Source organism: Ananas comosus, linkage group 1 (assembly GCF_001540865.1).
Source record: "Ananas comosus cultivar F153 linkage group 1, ASM154086v1, whole genome shotgun sequence".
Classification (NCBI taxonomy): domain Eukaryota; kingdom Viridiplantae; phylum Streptophyta; class Magnoliopsida; order Poales; family Bromeliaceae; genus Ananas; species Ananas comosus.
In genome coordinates, this window is record NC_033621.1 from 4185544 (window position 1) to 4213454 (window position 27911).

General features: G+C 40.8%; 1 protein-coding gene across 1 annotated transcript; it reads right to left on the bottom strand.

Moving 5' to 3' along the window:
• On the bottom strand, positions 423-3429 carry LOC109717289 (pentatricopeptide repeat-containing protein At4g01570-like). The gene is made up of 2 exons (XM_020242975.1): positions 3418-3429; positions 423-2946 (listed from the first exon to the last, which is right to left on the bottom strand). The coding sequence occupies exons 1-2, from the start codon at positions 3427-3429 to the stop codon at positions 862-864; spliced, it is 2097 nt and encodes a 698-aa protein (XP_020098564.1). The 3' UTR covers positions 423-861.

Consider the following 27911-nt stretch of genomic DNA (forward strand, 5'->3'; position numbering starts at 1 on the left):
TAACCTTATATCTCTCTCTAAATTTATTTTTCTCTCTAAAATTCAACTTTTTTTTTCTCTCTCTAAACTAAGCTTTCTCTCTCTCTCTTTCTAAAATTTCAACTCTCTCACTCCCTCTAATTTCGACTATATTTTTTTTTCTATTTTTTTAATTATGCTTTCTCTCTCTAACTTATACTCTCTCTCCCTTTTTCTAAAAAGATGTTGAAATTTTTGGCAACATTATCTAAAATTAATTAAATTAATTAATTAATTAATTGTATATTTTTTGCAATATTAAATAACATGGCTAATTAATATTACCGTGCGAACCAAATACATGAATTCCACATTCTTAGTAATAGAATGAATAGGAATAAGATTCTCGGATATCTTTTATTTCTAGTAATTTTTCATAATGCGAACCAAACGCACCCTTAATGCCAAGCAAGTCCTTACTAAGCCGCTGTATTTCCAAGTATGCTCAATTTCAACATGGATCGAAATGCACTAGTTAGCCCTTCAATACTAAGTCCAACTATAGTATGTATAAAGCGGAGATACATATGTCTCTGCATGTTTTAGCTCCAACTCCGCCTTGCCTAATAGCATTAAATGATCTTCAACACCAAACTGAGTCCGTACTCTCCTTGGCTACTGCATTTCCAACTACGCTCAATTTTGACATAGGTAGAAATGCAGTAGTTAGATATTCTACGCCAAGTTCAGCTATACAGTATGTAGATACAACTATAAAATTGTATTATTGTTGAAATTATCATCACAGAAAGGAATAAATAATATGATCTGATTTTATATTCTAAGCTACAACATGGGAGTTCCCACGCCTTTTCTGATTCTATAAAAGAAATTTCACTCCTATCAGACCGAAAAATCTTTGTTGAATTCTGCATTTTGGCGCACAATTGACGCTTTTTCGTGCTGCGACTTCTCAATCTCCTTCTCGAGAAAATCCAGTATAGTATCAGTAACATGGTTCGGAGAGCAACCAGCGGCGAGCATCTTTCTCAGAAACTTGTATGCCTCTCTGACTCTCCCAGCTTTCGCATGAACCTCGATGAGTGTATTGAAAGTGATAACATCCGGATTAACGCCGCTTCCGATCATTTGCTTGAAAAGTTGGTTCGCCTCGTCGATCTTTCCGCCCTTTCCTAACGCATTGATCAATGTGTTGTACATGACGATATCAAGATACCCGCCTTTCTTCAATAACTGATCAAGAACCGAGCTCGCGAGCTCCGCTTTCCCTATTTTCCCAAGCCCTTGGATGACTACATTGTACGTCGCGATATCGCTAGGGCATAGCTTGCTCCCCATTTCTTGAAGAACCGCCCACGCCTCTTTCAAGTAACCCTTCTTGACGAAAGAACTCATCAACGAATTGTATGTGTAGCTCGTCGCGTCCTTTTGCGACGAAGCGAAGATCTCGAATAGCTTGCAAGCGACACTCAACTTCCCCTTGCCTAGAAAGATCGACAAGTACGTGTTAACCATGTCGACGTCGAAGCTCTTCGTCCCCATGTTTTGCACCCTCCGCCCTCTAAGCGGAGTAAACGTAGGGGGGTCGTCGAAAGATTCAAACTTGCGGGCGAGACGGTCGAGGTAAGGGGAAGAAGACCACTCGTCCTTCGTCTCTTCATCCGATAAAGCTTCTTCTTCGATATCTTCGCATGATTTACGGCCGATCAAGCTCACGACATCGTTCAAGTTTCCTTCGAATTCCGGAAACATCGGGGTGTAGTCCTTGCCCCTGTCGTGGGGGCCTCTCATCGCCGCCTCCATGTTCGCCTTCCAACTGAGAACGCTCGGCAGCAGCGAGCTGTCCCTCACATACTTCATCAACTGCTCGGCGAGCTCCCACCGGCCGCTCCTGTGCAGCCCGACGAGCAACGAAGTTATCGTGACCAAATCGACGGCCAACCCCCTCTCCTCCATCTCCCGCGCCAAATCGAGGGCCTCCGCCGCGCGCTTCTCCCTGCAGAGCTGCGCGATCACGATGCTGTAGGTGACGGCGTCGACGAACTGGCCCCTCTTGCTCTTCAAGTCGCAGAAGAGCGCGAACGCGGCGGCGGGGCGGCCGTTGCGGAACAAGCCGTGGATGAGGATGTTGTGGGAGCAGCAGGAGGCGCGGACGCCGTCGGCGGCCATCTGCTCGAAGAGCCTGCAGGCGTCGTCGAGGCGGCGCGCCTTGAGGAGGCCGTCGAGGAGGGCGTTGTAGACGACGGTGTCGGGGCGGACGCCGCGGTCCATCTCGCGGAAGATGCGGAGCGCGTCGTCGACGCGGAAGGCGCGGCAGAGGGCGGGGACGAGGGCGCGGTAGGTGAAGGCGTCGGGGTCGGGGCCGGAGCGCCGCATTTCGTCGAACACCTCGGCGGCGTCGCGCACCCGGCCGTTGATGCAGAGGGCGCGGAGGAGGGAGTTGTAGGTGCAGAGGTCGGGGGCGGAGACTTGGCTCATGCGGCGGAAGAGGCGGAGGGAGAGGGGGAGGCGGCGCCAGAGGGCGAAGGCGTGGATGGCGATGTTGAAGGAGCGGGCGTCGAGGAGGGGGATTTGGAGAGGGCAGCGGAGAGGAGGAGATCGCCGAGTGGGGAGGAGGAGGAAGGGAGTTTGCGGGTGATGGCGGGAGGCATTCGGAGNCGCACCCGGCCGTTGATGCAGAGGGCGCGGAGGAGGGAGTTGTAGGTGCAGAGGTCGGGGGCGGAGACTTGGCTCATGCGGCGGAAGAGGCGGAGTTGATGTGGGAGAGGAAGGAGGAATTGGAATGGGAGGAGGAGGAATTGGAGGAATGGGAGGAGGAGGAGGGGGATTTGGAGAGGGCAGCGGAGAGGAGGAGATCGCCGAGTGGGGAGGAGGAGGAAGGGAGTTTGCGGGTGATGGCGGGAGGCATTCGGAGTGGAGAGAAGGCGGGGGGAAGGGGGTCAAGACGGGAGTATCGATCTCGAGGTACTTCAGTTTCGAATTGTTTTGTTTTTGTTTGCTTTTGTTTTTTGTTTTTTTGTTTTTTTTTCCGTTAAAAATTGACCAATTTGCATACAAAATTAACAAATTTTGTTTTTTTTTTTTTTTTTTTTTTTTTCTATTTTATATATTCAGTCCGAATTTTCAGCAAACTGATCAAAATATCTTTATTTTTTTTCTCTCATTCTTTTTTTTTTCCTGCTCTAAAGAAGGCAGTGCAGGCAGAGGCGGAAACTGCCCGTCTCGCCTCTGCTCTCACGCCCTCGTCTCGCCCGCGCACCTCCTGCATTCCTCGGAATCGTCCTCGCCCGCGCACCTCCCGCATTCCTCGCCTCCGACCCTGCTGAGGCTGCGCGGCAACCCTCATTCTCTCTTAGGGCACGGCGACATTGAAACGCAGGCTCTTCTTCTTTACCGCATGCCGGAACGCCGCGACGTAGTCGAAGGCAGCGAACTCACCTCCGACAACATCGCGGTGGTTGCGATAGAGGACAAGAAAGATTCCGTGACCAAAAAAATTATAAAAAGAAAAAATAATAATAATAAATAAAAATAAAAAATATTTTTTTCTACAAAGAAAATAAAAAATCATAAAAAAAGAACGAAGATAAAATTGCATTGTTAAAATAAAATTATACTGTTATAAAAAATTTTTGCACTATTTTAAATAAAGTTGCACTCTTTAATATAGAATTTTCATTCTTTAGGATGAGAGTTACACTTTTGAAATCAAATTTACACTTTTTAGAATGAAAATTATATTTTTTAGATCAAAATTATACTTTTTAGATGAACTTTACACTATTTATAAGTATTAGTAAGTTTTACGAATAATTATCTAAGAGAAAAGAAAGGCAGCACCCACCAAATATAAATGCTTCAAGCTACAGTTATCTATTGAGTATTAAGTACACCATTCTAAGACTGTAGTGATAATGTCGAGTGGGTCCATTCTAGGGTAATTTACTGTATTTTCAAAAGTAAATGATGCTCTAAGCTATATTTCAGATTTTTTTATAAATTAACCCTCTAGAATTTTAAAATTTGCTAAATGACCCTTCCAAAATAATATTTGTAAAACTAATCCTCCTTTCGTCACGTATGCGGAGGGGTGGAAATTTTTTTATAAAAACGGTAAATCGTTCACCGCCTTCAATACTAATAGATTTTTATAAAAGCGGTGAATCGTTCATTGCCTTCAGTACTAATATAATTAACAAAGACGGCGAATGGTTCACCATTTTTTACTTATTTAATATTTTTTCTATATCTCATATATAATCTTAACAACCACATAAAAATTATAACAAATCACATATAANTTTTTTATAAATTAACCCTCTAGAATTTTAAAATTTGCTAAATGACCCTTCCAAAATAATATTTGTAAAACTAATCCTCCTTTCGTCACGTATGCCCCATATATAATATTAAACCACATAAAAATTATAACAAATCACATATAATCTCAACAACTTGAAAATTCTAATAATCTATCCATATAATTCTAATATAAAAATGACAACAAATCACATATAATCTTAACAATCTGAAAATTCTAATAATTTATCCATACAATTCTAACAATCAAATAAAAATTTCATATTAAAAATCTCATTTTTTTTCTATTTTTCATATAATTCACGTATAATCCTAACGATCTCATTTTTTTTTATTTTTCATCTAACAATCTCACTTTTTTCTATTTTCCATATAACCTACATACAGGAAAATATAAGGTTGTTAGATGAAAGATAAGAAAACGTGAGATTTTTAGGATTATACATGAATTATTAGAATTTTTATTTGATTATTAGGATTATTTGAATAGATTATTAGGATTTTTAGGTTGTTAAAATTATATCTGATTTGTTATAATTTTTATTTGGTTGGTAAGATTATATATGAGATATAGAAAAAAATATTAAATCAGTAAAAGACAGTAACCATTCACCATCTTTACTAATTATATTGACAGTGAGAAGGCGGTAAATGATTCACCGCTTTCATAACAAAAGTTTGTTCTCTGGCTACGTGGTGAAAGGAGGATTAGTTTTACAAATATAATTATGGTGTAAAAAATTGGGTAACGGTGTAATGGGCATGGTGAGCGCCGAGTTGGGGCGGCACGAGCGCAACGCCGTGGCCTCAAGGTCGGCGCGCTCGAGCAACTCCATGTTCTTATCCCAGACCAGCACTGCGTTGATGAGCACCCGCTCCTCGTCCTGCCTCCCCATGTGCCGCCGCGGCTCCGGCTCCGCCCGTGCCGCCACGAGCCACGGACTGCATAGGCGGCGCGGTCGAGGTGGACAGAGAGCACGTGGCGTGCAAAGGGGAGGGCGGAGAGGAAGAAAGGGGCAGGAAAAGGGGAAGGATGCCGATGACGATGAGCGGAAGGAGAAGGAAGAAAAAAAGAAAAAGAAATAGTGTAAAGTTTACCTAAAGAGTGTAATTTTGGTCTAAAAAGTATAACTTTCATTTTAAAGAGTACAATTTTGGTCTAAAGAGTGTAAATCTCATTTTAAAGAGTGAAATTTCTGTATCAAAGAGTGTAACTTACAGTACAAAAATTTGTATAACAGTGTAATTTTATTTTAATAGTACAATTTCATTATTTTTTCATTCTTTTATAATTTTTGATTTTTTCTGTAGAAAAAAAATATTTATTTTTATTTTTATTTTTTTCTCTATAGTTTTTTTTGGGATAATTGCCTATATACCCCTTAAAACTTCGAAAATATTTTATTTACCTCTACTTTTTTTTTCTTTCCAATATGTCCTTCATATGTTTCTCCGTTATTCCAAAATACCCCTACAGTTACCACCCGTTAAGTTAACTTAGGTTAAACGTGAGTTAAACATCTACCACAGTTAAAAAAAATTAAAATGCTACTTTTGTCCTTAACTTAAGGACAAATAAGAAATGTTGGTAATGATAGAAGGGTATATTTGAAAAGATCAAAAAGAAAAATACTTTTTGTACCGCTAACTAAAGGACAAATAAGAAAAGTCGGTGATGGTAGAAGGGTATATTTGAAAGGGCAAAATAGTAATTTCATAAAGATGACAGAGTTTATTAATATATTTTAACTCTATGGGTATATTAAAAATATGTTAGAACATAAAAATAATATTTTCAATATTAGCCTTCTAAAGCCTTAAATCAGAAAGTCAAGAACTTTTTAGGGGCATATAAGCAATTGCTTTTTTTTTTTGTCACAACCTCTCTCTTGCCCTATATCGCAACCACTGCGACATTGTCGGAGACGAGCTCGCCGCCTCCGATGATGTCGCGGTGTTCCGGCGGGCGGTGGAGAAGGAGGGCTTGCGCCTCGACGTCGTCGTGCCCTAATGGAGAAGGAGGGTTGCAGCGCGGCCTCAGCGGGATCTGAGGCGAGGAAGGCGGGAGGTGCGCGGACGTGAGAGTAGAGGCTAGACGGGCAGTTTCCGCCTCTTCCTTTGCCGCCTTCTTCGGAGTGGGGAAAAAAAAAAAACGAGAGAAAAAAAAAAGTTAATTTTATATAGGTCCCTACAAATATAGTAAATTACAAATATTTCCATACAAAGTTCAAATTTCATATGTTGTCCAGCTAAAAGTCCTAATATATTCAAATATGTTTTTGCCGTTAGAATCCGTTAGAAAAATTTAGTTAATCATAGATTAAATACTCAACCATAATTTTTTAATGAGATGAGTTGACATTTTTATCCTTTTTATATTATACCTTTTTTTCTCAATCAAAACCCTAGCAATAAAACCTCTTTTTTTTCTTCCTCTACCTCTTCCTCTCTCTACTTCATGCTAGTTTTGAACCTATCTCCATTAATCCACGACCGGATGTTGCTTCGCCAATATCAAACATGCGTTGCCTTTTCATTCAATTTTTTTTTATAATTTTTTTTTTTGGTGCTCGAAAGAAAAGATTTATGTGAGAAAAAAAGTAAGAAAAGAGGTTGCAATAATGATAAAATGGGTTGGAATTTTAAAAAGAAGAAGATGAGGAAAAAAATGAACATTGAAAATTTTTTGGAGGACATTTATGTATGATTATAGCTATTATAGATTTTGGAGGGACATATTTGTGATGGTAAAAAAGTTATTTCACTTATCTACTGTTAAGAAATAAATAATACTTTAACGGTAACAAACCAGAGAGATATATTTAAAAATATCATGACTTTTGTAGGGACAACATATGATAGTTGAACTTTATGAAAATATATTTGTAATTCACTATATTTACAGAGACCTATATGAAGTTAGCCTTTTAAAATTTTATAGAATAAATTTTAACTTCTAGTAAATTAATTAAAAAATTATTATTTCTCTTTGTCTTTCTTGCTATCTCGTTTAATTTTTTTGTCCTTTTTCGTCTCTCTCCGATGATCTTCTCTCTCCGATGATCTTCTCGGTCCTTCCTTTCTCAAAGTCTTAGCTCAGCTACAAAGGTAGGCCTGGGCCACCTTGGTACCAAGAGCCCCTTTAAATTTTAAAATTTTTAAAATATAGCTTTTAAATTGTAAATTTTTATCCAATATTTTTTTATATTCTAAAATTTGTTTTAAATATTTTTTAAAATTCTATCCAAATAATTTTTAAAAATTTATATTTTTTAAAATTTTGTCAAATAAATTTTAAACCTTAAATTTCTGTCCAAAAGTTTTTTCTGTTTTTCTCAAAAAATTATGTTTAAATATTTTTTAACCATAATACCCCTCTAATAGTTAAAAGCATGTAGAAAATATTTTATTATTAAAATATTTAAATAAAAGTTTTAAAACCTAAAAAAATAAAATAAATACTAGGCAAGCATGGGCCCTGCCCGGTTCGGTGAAACCGGCCATCCTGGGCCACAGGTCCCAAAAATTCGGCCCAGCCTAGCATCATCCGAATCTGCAGCCGAGCCGGGCCCGGGCGGTGTTGGCCCATTTCGGCCCAAAAAATGTGGATCATGCCGACCCGACACGGCCCACATTATATCCCTAATCCCATGTGCCGACGAGACTATCAGTCGTTAGATAAACCTCGGTTCGGATCTTAAAGCATCCAGTTTGATAGCCTAAACGTCTGCTGAGACGCGTCCTATGAATTTATTTTTCCTTTGGTTTGCAAAGAACTCGGCTTGTACTCTCCATTAGCTACATAAGCAAATCGTCTAGAGCCACTGTGCGCACTCTTGCTTCACAGAATTTGCTTATCTAGACAGATTAAGCTGGAAGTACATTTTTTAGTATTGTGTGCAGAATTCTTCAGTACATAAATATGGTAGGGCTAATTTCTTCTATGCCCTCTCAAAAAATTGTAATTTTAGATGGCCCTCTAAGCTGAAGAATATCGTGTATCTATATGAGGGCTTAGGGTTTAAGGATATTAGTTATATGATAAATATGGTTGGTAAGCTAAATCTTCATGAAACGATTAGAGTAGATATGTTTAAAAAAATCAGATCTAGGTAGGAGGATCACTCTCCCTCCCACTCTAAAATATGACACTAATTATTCCATAATTATTATATGAAACAAAGATAAAAGAAAAGGATGGTCAAACTATTATTAGGGCTCTGAATTGTCCACCATGTGCCATGAACAAGAATATATTAACGAAAAACTAGTAAGAAATAATTAAAAATAAGGCTAAATTATAGAAAACTCCCTTATAAATATCTATTTTTTTACTTTCTCTCCAAGACTTTCAAAAACCTATATTTTGCCTGCTTAAAATTTCAAAAATATTTTTAGAGGGGTACGACATTAATGGAGAGGGCAAAATAACCAAATTATCCTTACTTCTTCTATAAAAAAAATAAATTTTTAATATATTTTTGTTATTTTGGGGATTTTTATAATCCTAATCTAATTCAAATCTCACAATTTTAGGGATTTTTTTCTAACTCGAACATATCTAAAAAACTGACTAAAATAAATTAACAAACAAAATAATTCCAAAAATTAGAAAAAAATTAAAACCTAAATGACTCGATCAATTTTAATGCAAAAATTGACCCAAATAAGTAAAAGATGATTCGACTAAACCCTATTTGAATCTGGTTCTATATCATTCGTTTTCGCTGTGCAGGATCTCGTCCTCAAGATCAACATAATTAGAAGAAGAAGTTGATAGCATCAAACCATTATACAGATTGATGATGCAATCCAATGCCTGAATGTCAAATAATCTTCATCGGCACCATCTTAATCATGGTTGATGTTTGAAACTCAACTTGTGGTAAAAGAAGGGCCTTCGGCAGTGGTAAAGGAGGTGTAATAACAGGCGCTTCCATAATTTGCTTAGATACTCCAAAGTTTGTCGAGTCGACGAAGGTGGTAAAGAGTCAGGCAAGATTGGATATGGCTGCGTCGACTTTGGCTTCTTAACTCTTGAAAAAATAGCATATTGAATACCATTGTCATGAAAAATATGCTTATTTTTCTCCACAGCTAAAAAGCTTTTTTTTTATTCATGCCATGGTCGGCCAAGTATTATGTCACATTTCTGAATATCAACCATGAGGAATAATTTTTTCTTTTTGGTATATTATGTCACAGCCCTGAATATCAACCATGAGGAATAATTTTTTCTTTTGGTATTCATCTTGCATTGTGAGTATACTGGATTTAATATATTTGGATTTGATAATAATGCCATCATAAGACACAAGATAAGAAGAAAAATAACAGCACGAATAAGATTTAATTTGGCTAAAGTACAAAAACTTTTCTTGTCAAAATCCGATTTTTCACTTTCTTCCCATGTTATTAAAAAACCTACACTTTGTCTCCTTAAAAAATGAAAAATTTTCACCTTGACCTCTGCCATTAGTTTTATGTTAGGATTTTGTTTATATTCTATTGTTATATATTTTTTAATTCCCAAAATATCCTTGAAACCCTTATCTCAGATCTTCCTTTCTCACCGACGTCCTCGGCCACATCGCCTCGCCCTTGCCCACCCCTCTTTCCGTGTCCATACACATGTCCTTGCTCTCCTCCTCCGCCTCGCCCTCGCCCTCGCCCTTGCCCTCGCACCTCTCTATCCATGCCTACCTCGATCTCCTCCCTATAATTGCCGAAATGGAGAGGCGGCGAGGTGCTGGAGGAATAGGGAGTAGATGGAGAAACGGAGTTGGAGCTAGGGTTAAGAGAGGCGCGAAGGACGGAGGAGGGGAGGCTGCGGATGAGCAACATTGGGGATGAGACGAAGAAGATAAAGGGCAATTTGGTTATTTTGTCATCAAAGTTAACACCATACCCCCCTGTGAACATTTTTTATTTTTTAAACGGACAAAGTGTAGGTTTTTGAATAACATGGGGGGGNAGGGCAATTTGGTTATTTTGTCATCAAAGTTAACACCATACCCCCCTGTGAACATTTTTTATTTTTTAAACGGACAAAGTGTAGGTTTTTGAATAACGGGGGGGGGGGGGGAGTGAAAGGGTTTTGACATAAGGATTTTCTGTAATTTAGCCTTTAAATTTTCTGCCAATTTTCATGAAATAAGGTTATGATAAATTGATGATTAATTTATACTCGATAAGGAATACCATCAAATCTCATAGCAGTTTGAAAAGAAAAAGTAAAAGAAATAAAATTCTTTTTTTGTGGGAGATTATTTTGAACTGATTGAGAAATAACATGAGATAATTGTAGGACGGAAGTTGCGGATGTTGAGGAGCCGGTGTGCGATGGAGGTTTAGAATGAATTAAATTTTCAAGGAGTTGCTCTGATACTAATTGTTGGGGCTTAGAATCATCTTGGATGTGCTATCAACAAAAATATACAAATAAAGAATTAGCCAAACATAATAGAAAATAAAAATATAAAAAAGAGACAATGATTTACGTAGTTTGACAACTTGTCTACGTCCACGAGGAGAGCCATAAAGATATATCCTTTATATAAAGAAATTAGAATATTGGTCCCGTGTTTTTATGTTTCTCTCAATCTAAATATAAAAGCCTTATGCTTATTGTCACCCTTTCCTTATTATAAGAAAAAATTTCTATCTTTATCCTAAATAGATTTCTTTAAAATAGAGAGAAATTCAATAAGCTACTATTTAAGTTGTTGGGCTTTATGTCATACTTCACATGCTTTACTTGTTTGTGGGGTATGATAGAGTAATGCTTATACTAGAGAAGGGCAATGTGGTATCCCTGGAGTTCAATAGTTGAGGCTTGTTGATAGCTCTGGAGAGTGTCGGGACAAGTCCGAGTCGTGTTGGTGCGAATTAGATGCTAAACGGACTCATTGCGACGCGAGAGCAGGGTGTGAACTTTGCAAACTTGAAAAAGGGCTATTTTTGCCTGTTGTACCGGTACAACTATCGAGTTGTAACCGGTACACTTTCTGTACCGGTACAGCCATCGAGGTGTATCGGTACACTTTGCCAGAATCTGCGCAGCTGCTCTCGGGTTGCCATTTGTACCGGTACAAATGCCCGTATACCGGTACACCTGAGTAGGTAAGGGGCTTTTTGGTAATTTCTTACCTCGTGGACTTATCCTTTATCCCTCCTTTTTATAACGACGTAGAGAGGATGAGAGGGAGAATTTGACTGTTTTTCTTCTTCTCTCTCTCTCTAGCTTGGTTCGGTTTGTGGAGGAGCTCGGGTGGAGTTGGTTCGTCGTCGACGTCGCGTCGCGGTGCCGTTCGAGCGTGTCTTCATCGTCGTAGTGCTGCGGGGAGGCCGGGCGAAGGTGCGATTTTGCTGTTCTCGACGTCGCACTGGATTGGATTAGCTATCAAGGTGGGTTAAACGTCGGTTTAGCTTCTAAGTGCATATATATATATATATATATAGTTGGCATGTGTGCAAGGTAGCATGTTGTATATTGTATTTGCTCGATTCATTGATTTAGTATAGTTGTTCATAAAATCTGAATTGGAGCATTGTCGTTTGCTTGTATCTACTAGCACATGTTGGACTTGGATTTGACTTAGGAGAAAACTGCGATTATAACCTGTCATATGCTTAAACTACCGGATTTAGCTCTAGGAGCCGTTGTTATATTGTATTGCTCCAGTTTCAGTGTGGTGGATACCCCAGGTAGTTTAGTTTGCTGTTACGCTCGTGCTGGGGATGCCGAGTGTATTTGACAGTAGCGTTCAGGTTGTTCCGGACTCGTGGGTGCCGTCGGGGTTGACGGTGGACCCAGATCGCCGTTTTGGCGTCAGATTGTGCTGAGGGCACGTGACCTGTTGGTTGTTAGACCCTGTTACCTGATTTTGGCTTGTGAGAGCCTGATTGAGCTCGACAGAGATATGCTGCATACTCGTTTGGATAGCTCCCACGAGTGCCACTCCGGAGACGGGCTTTGTGCTTTCACGTTGGTGTCATGCGTGCAGGTTGGACTTGCTCTCCACGGACTGCTTTATGTGGAGGTAGCTATATAGTCACAACCAGGCGGGACGGGTGTGTTCACAGTCCCAGGGACGGGTAGGCTTACAGTCCCAGTTGGATTGGGTCAGGCTTGATATTTCCTACAGTTGGTTAGTGTAGAGAATGATAGTGTAGTGACTTGTAGCTGTAGATTTCTTGCTAGCATTTTCTACTATCCTCGCTCCCTTCTGCAGACTTGGTGGGTAGACCGGCGTTGTAGAGGGTGGTACCTACTAAGGACTACTTGTGTTTACAGTAGTTCTCACGCCGAGTTGTTACTCTTCTTTTGTAGAGCCTTCGATTCCGGCTGCTGCATCTTCTGAGGCCGATCGTGGCAAGGGCGTTGCGAGCTAGAGCCCTACCCGACGAGTTGTCGAGCTAGAGAATTGCCCACTGCAGGTAGTATTGTTTTTGAGTTCATATACATACTATTGCTGTATCTCGCTAGGCGAGCTTTTGTGTATTGAACAGTGCATATATAGTGAACTGTTTCCTTTTCTACCTGCTTATATTTTATCTTTCCTAGCAACTCTATACTACTGGTTGTAGTATTATATGTATTACAGGTACAGCTATCGTTTCGTATACAGGAAAAATTTCTTTGTATACGACAGATTTGTCGGTGTGCCCGGGGAACGTGAAATCCGGGACGTGACAGATTAAATTGGTATCAGAGCTTAGTATTAGGTCGTTGGGATCTAGGAACCCTAAGCTGAAAAATCTTAGGAAGGCAAGACGCAAGAGGCGCGACTTATTGCGAAAGTTATTGATTGGTTGTTCTAACTCATCCTAGAGTGGAGTGCGTGACTGAAGGAGTGTCTGTTTCGGTCCAGAAAAATTATGTTGGCTGCAGACGACATAATTTTGAGGAGAAACAGGGACCGCCTTCTAGACTTTCGTTGATTGGGTCGAGAGTGTTTGTGTTTTATCCGACCCTTGTTTTGTTTTGTGTAGCTATGTATCGACGCAGAGGATGACCGCCGACCCGAGGTCGCGCACCATCGCCTGAGAGGCCTAAGCAGGTCGAGCCGGATACCCGACCAGAGGCGAGTGTACCCTTGTTGTGGAGCAGAGTACCCAACCGGAGGCGAGTACACCCCCTGATTTGAGTGCACAGTTGGCTGCCCTGACCGAGGTGACGAGGCGGCAGAGGGAGTTGTTGGAGAAGTTGTGTGAGAGGGTAGCTCCGCTATAGAGTACAATACCGAGAGCACCGGAGCAGGCTGTTCTACCTCCGATTACTCCAGCGGTAGCACCAGCCGCTGTTGTACCCCCGCCAGTGGAGCTTCCTGCGACGCCAGTTGCGCTTGCCAGGGGGCCAGTACAGTTGACAGAGACCGAGCAGGAGCGGTTGACAGAGAGACTGGCTAGTTTTCGCCGTTTTGATCCGCTGATCTTCGATGGCAGTAGCACTGAGGCCTGGATTGTTGAGGGCTGGGTCAGTGTGATGGAGAAGCTATTCAAGGACCTATACATTCCTCAGAGGGAGTAGGTACATTTAGGAGTACATTGCTTGGTAGGGGATGCACACGCTTGGTGGAGAAGGTGGAGGTGAGACCAGGGCTGGTGGCGTTACAGCTGAGGTGGGACAAGTTTTGTGGAATACTGTTTGGGATGTATTTTCCCAACAGTGTGAAATAGAAGCTCGAGGAAGATTTAAAGAGGATCCAGCAAGGGGAGCGGACAATTCAGGAGTATGTCCGGGAGTTTACTCGACTCCTGAACTGTGTTCCATTTGTGGCCAGAGACGATGCGCATAAGGTCTACTTGTTTGAGCAGGGTTTGAGACCTGACATCTTCAGGTTTGTACGGGCGCAAAGGTAGAGGACCCTGGATGCGTCCATAGCAGGCATTATAGGAGGAGAGAGGCGAGGTGTCGCTGCGGGAGCCGGCCCAGGGGCTGGGGCAGAGCTAGGACAGGAAGCGCCCAGCTCCAGACAACGGAGGACAGCCAAGTAGCGGACGTCCGCCGAGGTCACCACGATCACATTTTCAGGGTTGTGGGTCCTCGAGGCGTCAGCATTCCAGAGATTCTCGTCAGCAGAGGCAGACACCGAGGACACCGCAGTGTGTGATCTGCGGGGGACCACACTGGCCCCGACAGTTCGAGCAGAGAGAGGGCCGTTGCTACACTTGTAGTCAGCCAGGACACATGCGGTCATCTTATCCCCGAGCAGTATCACCAGCACCATCATCAGCATCAGCATAGCCGGGATGTCCGTAGTCTTACGGGGCACCGCCTAGTTACCATCATGAGGATAGGGCATCCATGCCGCGACAGAGTGAGCGGCGATAGTAGGGCCCGAGTGGCAGGGTTTATACAGTCCAGGTGGAGGACTCTTCGGCAGCCCACTGAGTGGTGGCAGGTATTATTTTGATTTCTGGCATTAGAACTCGTACTTTGTTTGATACCGATGCATCACATTCTTTTGTTAGCCGAGTATTTGCATTGTTGTATGGTCTAGAGTTAGGGTCATTGTTACAGGCACGAGAGGTGCAGATCTCCGACCATGTGTTACAGGTTGTAGAGTGTTGCTGGTCATGTCCGGTGCAGTTAGATTCTTGGATCATGTCTGCAGACCTGTTGGTGTTAGAGCAGTTGCCGGACTTTGATGTGGTGCTCGGTATGGATTCACTGGCGCGGTACTATGCTACTATCGACTGTGGAGCGAGGACGGTGACGTTCCGCGAGCCAGGCCAGGAGGAGTTTATTTTTAGAGGCTGTAGGAGTACTTTGTTTGCCACTTGGATATCTTCGGCGAGCGCTCGACAGCTGATGAGTAGGGGATGCATTGCTTTTCTGGTGACTATTGCAGAAGTGCCTACGGCGACGCCGGGACTCGAGGATATCCCTGTAGTCCACGAGTTTCCGGACGTGTTTCCCCCGGAGTTGACGACGATGCCGCCGGAGAGGGAGATTGAGTTTGGGATTGATATAGTTCCTGGAACTGCACCAATCTCAAAGGTACCTTACAGGATGGCACCGGCAGAGCTGAGAGAGCTAAAGGCGCAGCTTCAGGATTTGATGGACAAGGGATTTGTGAGACCCAGTGTGTCGTCTTGGGGGGCGCCGGTGTTATTCGTGAAGAACAAGGATGGTTCACTTAGATTGTGTGTGGATTATCGGGAACTGAATAAAGTGAGTTGAGAGAGCAATCTCGAAGATAGTTCCTGAAATTGCACCAATCTCGAAGGTACCTTACCTTCGAGGGAGAGGGAGATTGAGTTTGTGATTGATGTAGTTCCTGGAACTGTACCAATCTCGAAGGTACCTTACCGGATGGCACCGGCAGAGCTGAGAGAGCTAAAGGCGCAGCTTCAGGATTTGATGGACAAGGGATTTGTGAGACCGAGTGTGTCGTCTTGGGGGGCGCCGGTGCTATTCGTGAAGAACAAGGATGGTTCACTTAGATTGCGTGTGGATTATCGGGAACTGAATAAAGTGACCATTAAGAACAAGTATCCTTTGCCGTGCATTGATGATCTGTTTGATCAGCTGCAAGGATCTTGTGTCTTTTCGAAGATTGATCTCCAGTCCGGTTACCACCAGTTGAGTGTGAGGGCCGAGGATGTTTCCAAGACGGCTTTTCAGACTCGGTACGGGCATTATGAGTTTACAGTGATGCCTTTTGGATTGACGAATGCCCCTGCTGCGTTTATGGATTTGATGAACAGAGTGTTCAAGCCATTCTTGGATAGGTTTGTGGTAGTCTTCATTGACGATATTTTGATATACTCACGGAGTTATGCCGAGCATGAGGAGCACTTGAGGACGGTGCTACAGCTTTGTGCGAGTTCTGGTTACGGGAGGTTGCTTTCTTGGGCCACGTGATTTCTGCTGAAGGGGTAGCAGTGGACCCGAAGAAGATTGATGCGATTCGGGATTGGCCCAGACTGACGATGGTGACAGAGGTGAGGAGTTTCCTTGGATTAGCAGGTTATTACCGTCGGTTTGTAGAAGGCTTTGCGAAGTTTTCCACACCCCTCACTCGTTTGACTCGAAAAGGGATTAAGTTCACCTGGAGTGAGGACTGTCAGAGGAGTTTTGATGAATTGAGACAGAGGTTGACGTCAGCTCCTATCCTTGCCCTTCCAGTTATGGGGGAAAGATTTGTGATCTATAGTGATGCATCACACAGTAAATTGGGCTGTGTGTTGATGCAGTATGGTAGGATAATTGTTTATACTTCACGACAATTAAAGAATTACGAGAAAAATTACCCTACGCATTACTTGGAGCTTGCCGGAGTGGTTTTTTGCTTTAAAGTTGTAGCGGCATTATCTGTATGGCGAGAGCTGTGAGATTTTCACCGATCATAAAAGTCTCAAGTATCTGTTCACCCTAAAGGAGTTGAACCTGAGGCAGCACCGGTGGTTGGAGTTACTGAAGGACTACGACATTAGTATTCAGTATCGTCCCGGCAAGACAAACGTGGTGGCAGATGCATTGAGTAGGAAGGTAGTGCAGAGCTTGAGTTTGTTGATTACTCGGCAGAGGCCGTTATTCGAGGAGCTGCAGCGGCTGAGACTGGAGATAGTGTCTCCGGGGTCTACTGCAAGACTGATGTCTATGGTCTTGCAGCCCACTCTGTTGGATAGGATCCGAGAGAAACAGAGTGGAGATCAGCAGTTGTCGAGGATTCGAGAGCAGCTAGAGAGGGGACAGGCTGAGGGCTTTGTTGTGGACAGTTCGGGAGGACTGCAGTACAGAGACCGACTGTGTGTGCCTGTGGATTCAGATATCCGAGAGGACATTTTGAGAGAGGCTCATTGTTCTCCTTATACGGTTCATCCTAGTGGAACTAAGATGTATAAGGACTTGAAGGCACAGTTCTGGTGGAATGAAATGAAGAGAGAGATTGGTAGATATGTCGCTCAGTGTTTGACTTGCCAACAGATAAAGGCCGAGCATCAGGTACCTGCTGGTAAGCTTCAGATTCTGCCAGTGCCCGAGTGGAAGTGGGAGCAGATCACGATGGACTTCGTCGTGGGATTACCTAGAGCACAAGGTAGCTTCGATACTATTTAGGTGATAGTGGACAGATTAACTAAGTTTGCTCACTTCTTACCAGTTCAGACCATTTGGTCCAGGGAGAGACTCGCTCAGTTATATCTGGATGAGATAGTGAGTTACATGGTGTGCCCGCGTCGATTGTGTCGGATCGAGACCCGAGGTTTGTCTCACACTTTTGGAGGAGTCTGCAGACAGCCTTGTGTACACAGTTACAGTTCAGCACAGCGTTTTACCCACAGACAGATGGTCAGTCAGAGCGGACCATTTAGACTCTAGAGGACATGCTGAGGGCACGCGTCCTAGATTTTGGAGAAGGGTGGCATCGACATTTGAGACTGGCTGAGTTTGCGTATAACAACAGCTATCAAGCGAGCATCCAAATGGCTCCGTTTGAAGCGTTGTATGGACGCAGATGTCGATCCCCTTTGTTTTGGAGTGATGTGGGTGAAAGGAGGACGTTAGGGGCCTGAGATTTTGCTAGAGGCTAAGGAAAAGGTAAGAGCAGTGCGACGACACCTTTTGACAGCCCAGAGCCGCCAGAGGAGCTACGCAGATATCCGTAAATGAGACTTGAAGTTTCAAGTTGGAGATCATATATTTCTTGAAGTCTCGCTGTCCAAAGGGATTCGTAGATTCGGAGTGCTTGGAAAGCTCAGTTCACGCTACATTGGACCTTTTGAGGCATTGGAGTGAGTTTGACCGGTCGCCTACAGGATTGCTCTACCTCCCCGACTGGCTGGTATCCATGATGTCTTCCACGTCTCGACATTGAGGAAATATATTTTCGACCCCTCCCACGTGATTGACTTCGCTCCACTGGAGATTGGCGAGAATCTGAGATACGAGGAGCGACCGTTGTGGATTCTTGCTCGGGAGACGAAAGAATTGCGCAATCAGGTCATCCCGTATATAAAAGTACAGTGGAGTAATCACGAGGAGTGGGAGGCGACTTGGGAGCCCGAGACGGTGATGAGGGAGTCCTACCTTACCTGTTTGATGCTCAGTGTTGAGGTATGTTTAAGTTTCGAGGACGAAACTTTTTGTAGTGGGGGAGGATGTGGTATCCCTGGAGTTCAGCAGTTGAGGCTTGTCGACAGCTCTGGAGAGTGTTGGGACAAGTCCGAGTCCCGTTGGTGCGAATTAGAAGCTAAACGGACTCGTTGCGACGCGAGATCAGGGTGTGAACTTTGCAAACTTGAAAAAGGGCTATTTTTGCCTGTTGTATCGGTACAACCATCGAGTTGTAACCGGTACACTTTCTGTACCGATACAGTCATCGAGGTGTACCGGTACACTTTGCCAGAATCTACACAGCTGCTCTCGGGTTGCCATTTGTACCGGTACAAATGCCCGTGTACCGGTACACTTGAGTAGGTAAGGGGCTTTTTGGTAATTTCTTATCTCGTGGACTTCACTCTTATCCCTCTTTTTTATATCGACGTAGAGAGAATGAGAGGGAGAATTTGACTGTTTTTCTTCTCCTCTCTCTCTCTAGCTTGGTTCGGTTTGTGGAGGAGCTCGGGTGGAGTTGGTTCGTCGTCGACGTCGCGCCGCAGTGCCGTTCGAGCGTGTCTTTGTCGTCGTAGTGCTGTGGGGAGGCCGGGCGAGGGTGTGATTCTGCCGTTCTCGATGTCGCACTGGATTGGATTAGCTATGAAGGGGGGTTAAACGTCGGTTTAGCTTCTAAGTGCATATATATATATAGTCGGCATGTGTGCGCGGTAGCATGTTGTATATTGCATTTGCTCGATTCATTGATTTAGTATAGCTGTTCATAAAATCTGAATTGGAGCCTTGGCGTTTGCTTGTCTCTACTAGCACATGTTGGACTTGGATTTGACTTAGGAGAAAACTGCGATTATAACCTGTCATATGCTTAAACTACCGGATTTAGCTCTAGGAGCCGTTGTTATATTGTATCTCTGTAGTTTCAGCGTGGTGGATACCCCAAGTAGTTTAGTTTGCTGTTACGCTCGTGCTAGGGATGTCGAGTGTATTTGACAGTAGCGTTCAGGCTGTTCCGGACTCGTGGGTGTCGTCGGGGTTGACTGTGGACCCAGATCGCCGTTTTGGCGTCAGATTGTGCTGAGGGCACGTGACCTGTAGCTGATAGTGTAGTGACTTGTAGCTGTAGATTTCTTGCCAGCATTTCCTACTATCCTCACTTCCTTCTGTAGACTTGGTGGGTAGACCGGCGTTGTAGAGGGCGGTACCCACTGAGGACTACTTGTGTTTACAGTAGTTATCACGCCTAGTTGTTACTCTTGTTTTGCAGAGCCTTCGGTTCCGGCTGCTGCATCTTCTGAGGCCGATCGTGGCAAGGCCGTTGCGAGCTAGAGCCCTACCTGACGAGTTGCCGAGCTAGAGGATTGCCCACTGCAGGTAGTATTGTTTTTGAGTTCATATAAATTCTGTTGCTGTATCTCGCTAGGCGAGCTTTTGTGTATTGAACAGTGCATGTATAGTGAACTGTTTGCTTTTCTACCTGTTTATATTTTATTTTTCCTAGCAGCTCTATACTACTGGTTGTAGTATTGTATGTATTACAGGTACAGCTATTGCTTTGTATACATGGAAAATTTCTTTGTACACGGCGGATTTATCGCCGTGCCCGGTGAACGTGAAATCAGGGGCGTGACAGGTAGATTGGGGGGAGATCTGCCAGATCTGTGGTAGAGACGGGGGAAAGGAAAACCTCGGCCGAATGGCATTTAATGCCCAGATCCGAGGTAGGTAGAGGCATACGGGACAGGCCGGAACCATCTCCGGAAAATCGGTGATTTATTCCAGATCTGCGCTTGGGAAGGGGGGAAGCCAATCTCCGGCCGAACGACATTTAATGCCAAGATCCGGGGTAGATAGGGGCGTACGGAGCAAGCCGGACCCATATCCGGGAAACCGGAGGTTCGACGGCGCATTAAATGCTAAGATCCGGCGAAGCGGCGATTGAGCGGCGCAAGGTATGACCCCTACAGGAAGGTCGGTAGAGAGAGAGAGAGGGAAGGGATTGGAGTAACACAGTAAGAAGAGAAAAGGGGGACCCACGGGTCAGATTGGTGAGAGCATGGGCATCGGAGTAGCACAGTATAGGGGGGGAGTGGAGGCGCCAGGGAGAGGGGACCCACGGGTCCGATGCATGAGAGTGGGGGAAAAAGAAAATTATTGGGGAGCGGGGGCATCGGAGTCGCACGGTATAAGAGGGAGTGGAGGCGCCAGGAAGAGGGACCCATAGGTCAGATGGGTGAGAGAGGGGAAAAAAAAATTATTGGGGGCTCACATCCGAAATCAAGGAGAAGCAGCAAAACGGTTAAAGGTTCGCCCTTTAATATTATTGTATAGATACTTGTTATTTTTCAATGTCATTCATTCATTTCTATTCTACGCCTCAGATTTATTTATTTATTTTAAGTTGTGACCTTCAATAATAGGTCATTTCAAGAGAGATATTGATTACCAGATACTAAAAAGAGGAATATTTTGATCTTTTAATACATGGGTAATTAAGTAATTTTACCTTCACTATATTACCTAAATCTTTCTTCTCTCTTTGTTTTCTTTTTCTCTCTCTATCTTTTCTCTTCATCCACGGATATCTCGTCGTTTTCATATGAGGAAGCCTTCAAATTATTTGACAACATGGTCTTGAACTTATATTTTAAAATTTTAAATTTAGGAAAAACTTCAAATACCCCCCTTGTGGTTTTACTTTTTCTCATTTTAGTACCATGTGGTTTAAAGTGTATCAAATTAGTACCATGTGGTTTCGCACTTTCTCACTTTAGTACCCTGTGGTTTAAAGTGTATCAAGTTAGTACCCTGTGGTTTCGCACTTTCTCACTTTAGTACCCTGTGGTTTAATATTTCATTAAGAGAAAAATAAAACCTCGGAGTACGTACTAACTTGATTCAAAAATAAAACCATAAAGTACTAACTTGATACACTTTAAACCACAGAGTACTAAAGTGAGAAAGTGCGAAACAACAGAGTACTAACTTGATACACTTTAAACCATATGGCACTAAAATAAAAAAGTGCAAAACCACAAGGGGGGCTTTTGAAGTTTTTCCTTAAATTTAATATAATATATTTTGAAATATGGTAAACAGAAACAATTATTTTGAGTTCGAGTCTTTGGGTTTGGATTTGATTTTGGATTTCAAATTTTTGATCAGTTTCGGATTTAGATATGGATTTTTTAAATCTGTCAGGTTCGAAAATGGGTTTTGCTATTGATAGTCGGGTTCGGATTCAAGTCCCTAACCTTTTTTTTTTCAGACTAATAATCTTAATCTTTTTAATTTTTCTGTTCAAAATTATGTTTAAAATATTTATTATTTTAATGGTTAAAATATCATTATATTTAAAATGTCTATTATCTCTAATGGTTTAAAATTATTTTTAATCTTATTCAGTTCAATGGGTTAAACTGAGTTGCTTGATAGAATGGGTTATGGTCTGATCGTTCGAACCAATTAGCTCAATCTGGTTTTTAAATTATTGATACTAACTTAATTAAAACGAATAATAAAAGTTAGAAAGCTAATTGCAAACCAAAAGATAAGGAACTAAAATTTAAAAAATCGACTAAAAGCTGAAAAATTTTAAAGATAAAAATAAAAATCAACTTTATAAATTAAATCAATTAGACTAATAAAATTGATAAAATATACAAATAGTCTAGACTTGTTCCATATATATTTATTTAATTTATCTATAGTTCTAATTTTGTTTACTCTAGTAAAACTTCATGGTGGAGATGTAATATAAGCTTAAAATTTAAATCATAAAGCATAAATTTATTTATTAGTAAGTTTAAATTGTATTATACTGTTTAGATTTATAGGAGGTTTCTATATACTTTCAGGTTCTGAATTTTAAATTTATTTTCAATTTATATTCTAAATTATAATACATGATCTCATTATTTTAAAAGATTAATTTTAGTATTAAAATTTGAATTTAATGTAACCGGTACAATTCTATTCTAAAAATAAATTTGAATTATGCCCTATATTCCTAATCAATTACCCACATTCATATTATTTTAAATAGTGATACAAAATTAATGTCTAAACTAGAGGAATTTAAAATTTTTTTAAACAAATTAAATATGTTGAATTGAAATATTTACCAACATTAAAAATTTTTAAGTAGCAATACAAAATTCCTCTAATTTAAATTTGATTTTTTTAATTTAAATGTATAATATTTAATATTTAAATTCAACATATTTAGAAATAATACTATTTCTAAAATTTGTAAAATTTAAATTAATGCCTAAATTAGAGAAATTTTAAAATTTCCTAAAATTAATGACTAAATTAGTGCAAAATTAATGTCTAAATTTGGGATATCTATAAATTCCTTTATTTAATGCTTAAATTAATGCAAAATTAATGCCTAAATTTGAGATATCAATCAAAACTTTCTTTAAATTTTGCAATATTTAATTATAAAAATACCCTCGACATGAAGTTATCTTTTAATTTGTTATATATTAAAGATACCCTCTACGTACATGAAGTTATCAACGGTTAAGATTTTTTTTATTTTTTTTAAAATAAAGTAACGAATCATCTCTCTTTTATATGCATGTAAAATGCACATGCACATATCATTTGCCAACTTTTTCAAAGTCAACTAATCAGTCTATATACATATGCATATGCTTTGAAAAAAATCAACATGCATAAGTTTCCTGCATGCACATGCATGAAAAACATGCATGTCTTTGCCGTCCAATTAGATAATCTTATTCACACATGAAGGACTCTGCCCAGCTGACTTCCACATATATTCATATTTTTTTTATATTTGAAAATATTGCAGGTCAAACAATTTATGCTCTATACCAAAGAATGCATATATCCAACACTACAAACAACGGGATTTCAAATAATATCCATTTTCAGGGGAAAAAATTAGGGAATTTGAACTTAAATAACCTTCTAGAAAAAAAATTAGCTCAACATATAATCTTGATTCAAATACCGGAGTCCAGCTATAGTGCTTGTAAATGCACCGAAAACTTGATGCTCGTAAGTTTTTTACCGTCAGATCCATCCGCTTGATCATCTCCATCCGTTAGATTATACTATTCAACGAATCACCCACTTAATTCTAGAAAACTATTATTATCCTAACCGCACATTCCTTAATCCAAGAGCCGAAAAGACCTATAAGCACCAATTACTTGATACTTTTAAAAGTATAAGAGCTCAATTCCAAATACAAATAATCCCTTAACATATCGCATGTTGCACTATATATACCTTCTAAATATAAAAAATATGTACTTAACCTCTCTCAAACTATCAAAAATTTCTTATCAGATTACAGTATTACACAAAGAAAAAGTTAAATGATCAAATGTGCTTCTATTTTTCACTTTTTTTTCCCCTCCTCGAGGGGGTGAAGTGTATATTTTTTCTCTAAGAGATTCAGTTAAGTTTTTAATTAGGAGGATTAAACTTATTTTTTAAATCTAAAGTATTAAGTACAATACATAACATATTGAAGAGAGTAAAGTGCATTTTTAGCCTATAATTTGAATATTCATGTAAAACGAATTTGGAGCGAAAATGGGAAGGACGGATTAGGGATGAATCTCGAATCCATTTATTATCTTTTGTTTATTGTTTTGTCACGATGAAAATTTTTCTCTGGCTACTCAGCAATAGAAAACTGCTGACAGCCGACAATCTAGTTCTGAGGGGTCGGCCTTACAACCACGCAGTGTGCTCCCTTTGTCTGTCAGCTCCAGTGCGATCCTTTTGTGTGTCAGCTCCTGAAACAGCACTTCACATATTCATCCATTGCAGGTGCAACTACTCAAAGGAAGTGCTGGCCAAAATTGGCGTTGCTCCGGTCAACTCTGATCTGCTTTGATTATATACTCCGACTGGACTTTCTGAAGTATTGTTGGGTCGAGTTGAGGATGTCCCTCTTCCCAACTGCACGTCAAAGTCTTTGAGCTCTTCTGGAGTGCTTTTCACCGGTGATCTGTTCAGCTTCGAATGTGCGAAATCGAAGAATTTTTGAACCCAGGTCGATCCACTGCTGTCAATGTGCTCACACCATCAATTGTGATGGGAATCCTAAAGTTTTGGCACCTAGGAGCTGATGAGAAGACGAAGAAATCTTAATGTATCGTCTCTGCTTGGATGTTCAATGTAAAATGTATGAAAATATGTCCTTCAATAATAGTTTACACTTTGACATTTGCTCTGAAACTTTTCTCCATCATGCTGAGAGGTCATTCCACCCCTTTTATCTCCATAGACTTATATTTTACCTTTCACATCCCATTTGTTTATATTAGGAAAAAATTTGGAGTTAGGAAAAAATTTAAATAATTCTGATTAAATTCAGTAAGGTTGGAAAGCTTGGAGAGTTAGGAAACAATTTGTAGAATTCAATAATAATCCGGTTAATAAAATATAAATACATGAAACTAAAATATGTAAAAGAACAAAAAGTTCATATACAATTATTCAAATTTTTATCAAATTTATTGTGAAAAAGTTAAAAATATAATGGTCTTTTTGCAAAAAGTATTCACTAGTTTTGCTTTTTTACAAAAGCAGGCCACGATTGCTAATTGAGAATGCTTCCAAAGTATGTTAGCAGTGAGCATGACTGAGAGTGGCGAGCTGGTAATGATGGTAGTACGTAAGAGGAAAAAACGATCTGGCGGACCACGCAATGTTGCACTATTCTATTAAAAAATAACACTATTCGAATATATATTGCACTATTTAAAAAGATAGTTGCATTATTTTATAGGCTAATACATATATCAAACAGTACAACTTTCTTACTAAGTAGTATTATATTTTGGAGACAGTAAATGTTGTTATAGTCATGTACATGCAGTTGTATTTCTTTTCTTTTGTCCTGAGTTGTGAGGTGATGATGTTGTGCTTTTGGATTATGTTTTACATATTAGATTACATGTATGTACAAGTGATTATTTATTTTTGTTTTAATAGCTTTGTTACTCTTTAGAGGTAGTTCTGGTATTGTTTACAAGTACTTCTATCGTTTCGTGTACACAGGGCTACCTATGTATTTGACAGATCTATTAGTGAGCCTCGGTAGTGTAAGAACCCGGGGCGTAACAGATTAATTGGTATTAGAGTTTAAAGATAGGTCATTGGGACCTAGAAAACCGTAGGCTTTTGTCAGACCATAGGAAAGGAAGACATGAGAGACGTGACTAACTGTGAAAATCGGCGATTGAGTGGTTGAAAATCTTTCGGGAGTATGGAGAGTGATCGAAGGAGATGTGTCTTTTTGTGTCAAATGATTTATATCGCCTACAGATCACACTACAAGAAAAGACGGTGCTAGAGGCGGTTCTATAGAGGCGGTTCCCACAACCGCCTTTATAAAATCATATTAGAGGCGGTTTTAAAAGCCACTACAAAATCGTATTAGAGGCGGTGCCTTAAAATCGTATTTTAAAAACTGCCACTATAAAATCGTATTAGAGGCGGTTTTATAGAGGCGGTTCCCACAACCGCCTCTATAAAATCATATTAGAGGCGGTTTAGAGGCGGTTTTTAAAAAACCGCCACTATGAAATCGTATTAGAGACGATTTAGAGTTCCGACTCGAACCGAAGTGGGTCCGATCCGAACCCAATTGTAAAGAATCCAACTCGAACCGATGAGGGTCCGATCTGAACTGAACCGAACCGGATCCGAACCGAACCAGAGCCTGTCTGAACCGAACCGAACAGGATTCAACTTAAACCAAAGCGAATCCGATCAGAACTAAACCGAACCGGATCCGAACCAAACCAGATCCTATCTAAACCGAGCCGGACTGGATTCAACTTGAACTAAAGTGAATCCGATCCAAACTGAACCGAACCGGATCCGAACTGAACCGGATCCTGTCTGAACCGAACCGAACAGGATTTAACTTGAACTAAAGTGGATCCGATCCATACTGAACCAAACCGGATCCCGTTTGAACCAAGCCGTAGAGGATCCGACTCGAACCGAAGTGGTCCGATCCGAACTCAACCGTGAAGAATCCAACTCAAACCAAGTCTTGATGGTTCCCAAACCAAAGTATAACGGTTCAACCCAAACCAAGTCTTGATGGGTCTCGAATCAAAGCATAACGGTTCAACCCAAATCAAACTCAATGCGACCAAATGAACTTAAGGCCGCCCAACTCAAACCAAGTCTTGATGGGTCCCGAACCAAAGGATAACGGTTCAACCCAAACCAAGTCTTGATAGGTCTTGAACCAAAGCATAACGGTTCAATCCAAACTGAATCCAAAGCGACCAAATGAACTTAAGGTCGCCCAACTCAAACCAAGTCTTGATGGGTCCCGAACCAAAGCATAACGGTTCAACCCAAACCAAGTTTTGATGGATCTCAAACCAAAGCATAACGGTTCAACCCAAACCAAATCCAAAGCGACCAAACAAACGTAAGGTCGCCAAACTCAAACCAAGTTCTGATGGGTCCCGAACCAAAATATAATGGTTCATCCCAAATCAAATACAAGAGGTTCAAGCCAACCCAAAATCAAAGTCCACAAATAAATCCCAAAATCAAAGTTCACAAATAAATCCCAAAACCCAAAGTCTACAAATAGGATCCCATAACCTAAAGTCCACAAATAGAACCCAAAACCTAAAGTCCACAAATAAAACCCCGAAATCCAAAATCTCTCAAATCTAACCGACCGTAAAGTCGCTAAACTAAACAACTAAATCCAAACGACCGTAAAGTCGTTAAACTAAACAACACACATTCAAACGACCAAAATGTCATTAAACTAAACCCAAATTCAAACGACCGAAACGTCGTTAAATTAATTCAAATGACCGAAAAGTCGCTAAACTAAACCCAAATCCAAACGACCGAAAAGTCGCTAAACTAAACCCAAATCCAAACGACCGAAAAGTCGCTAAACTAAACCCAAATTCAAACGACCGAAACGTCGCTAAACTAAACCCATATTCAAACGACCGAAACGTCGCTAAACTAAACCCAAATTCAAACGACCGAAACGTCGCTAAACTAAACCCAAATTTAAACGACCGAAACGTCGTTAAACTAAACCCAAATTTAAACGACCAAAACATCGTTAAACTAAACCCAAATTCAAACGACCGAAACGTCGCTAAACTAAACCCAAATTCAAACGACTGCAAAGTCGTTAAACTAAACAATCAAATTCAAACGACCGTAAAGTCATTAAACTAAACCCAAAATCAACGACCGTAAAGTCGTTAAACTAAATCCAAATTCATCATGAACCTTTTTCTACTCTAGCACATATACCTAGAGTAGAAGATTAAATGTCGACTACCCCTAATACATATACTTAGGGCTAAGTCAATCGCCTTAGCACATATAACTAAGGCAAAACATCTCTAAATCGATAGAGTTCTAAGTCATATACTTAGAATTCAGTCAAATGATATCAAGTTTATTCGAACTCTAACATATATACTTAGAGTTCATCGGACTAACCTTAACACATATACTTAGGGTCTAGTCAGCCTTTTGCTCTAGCACATATACCTAG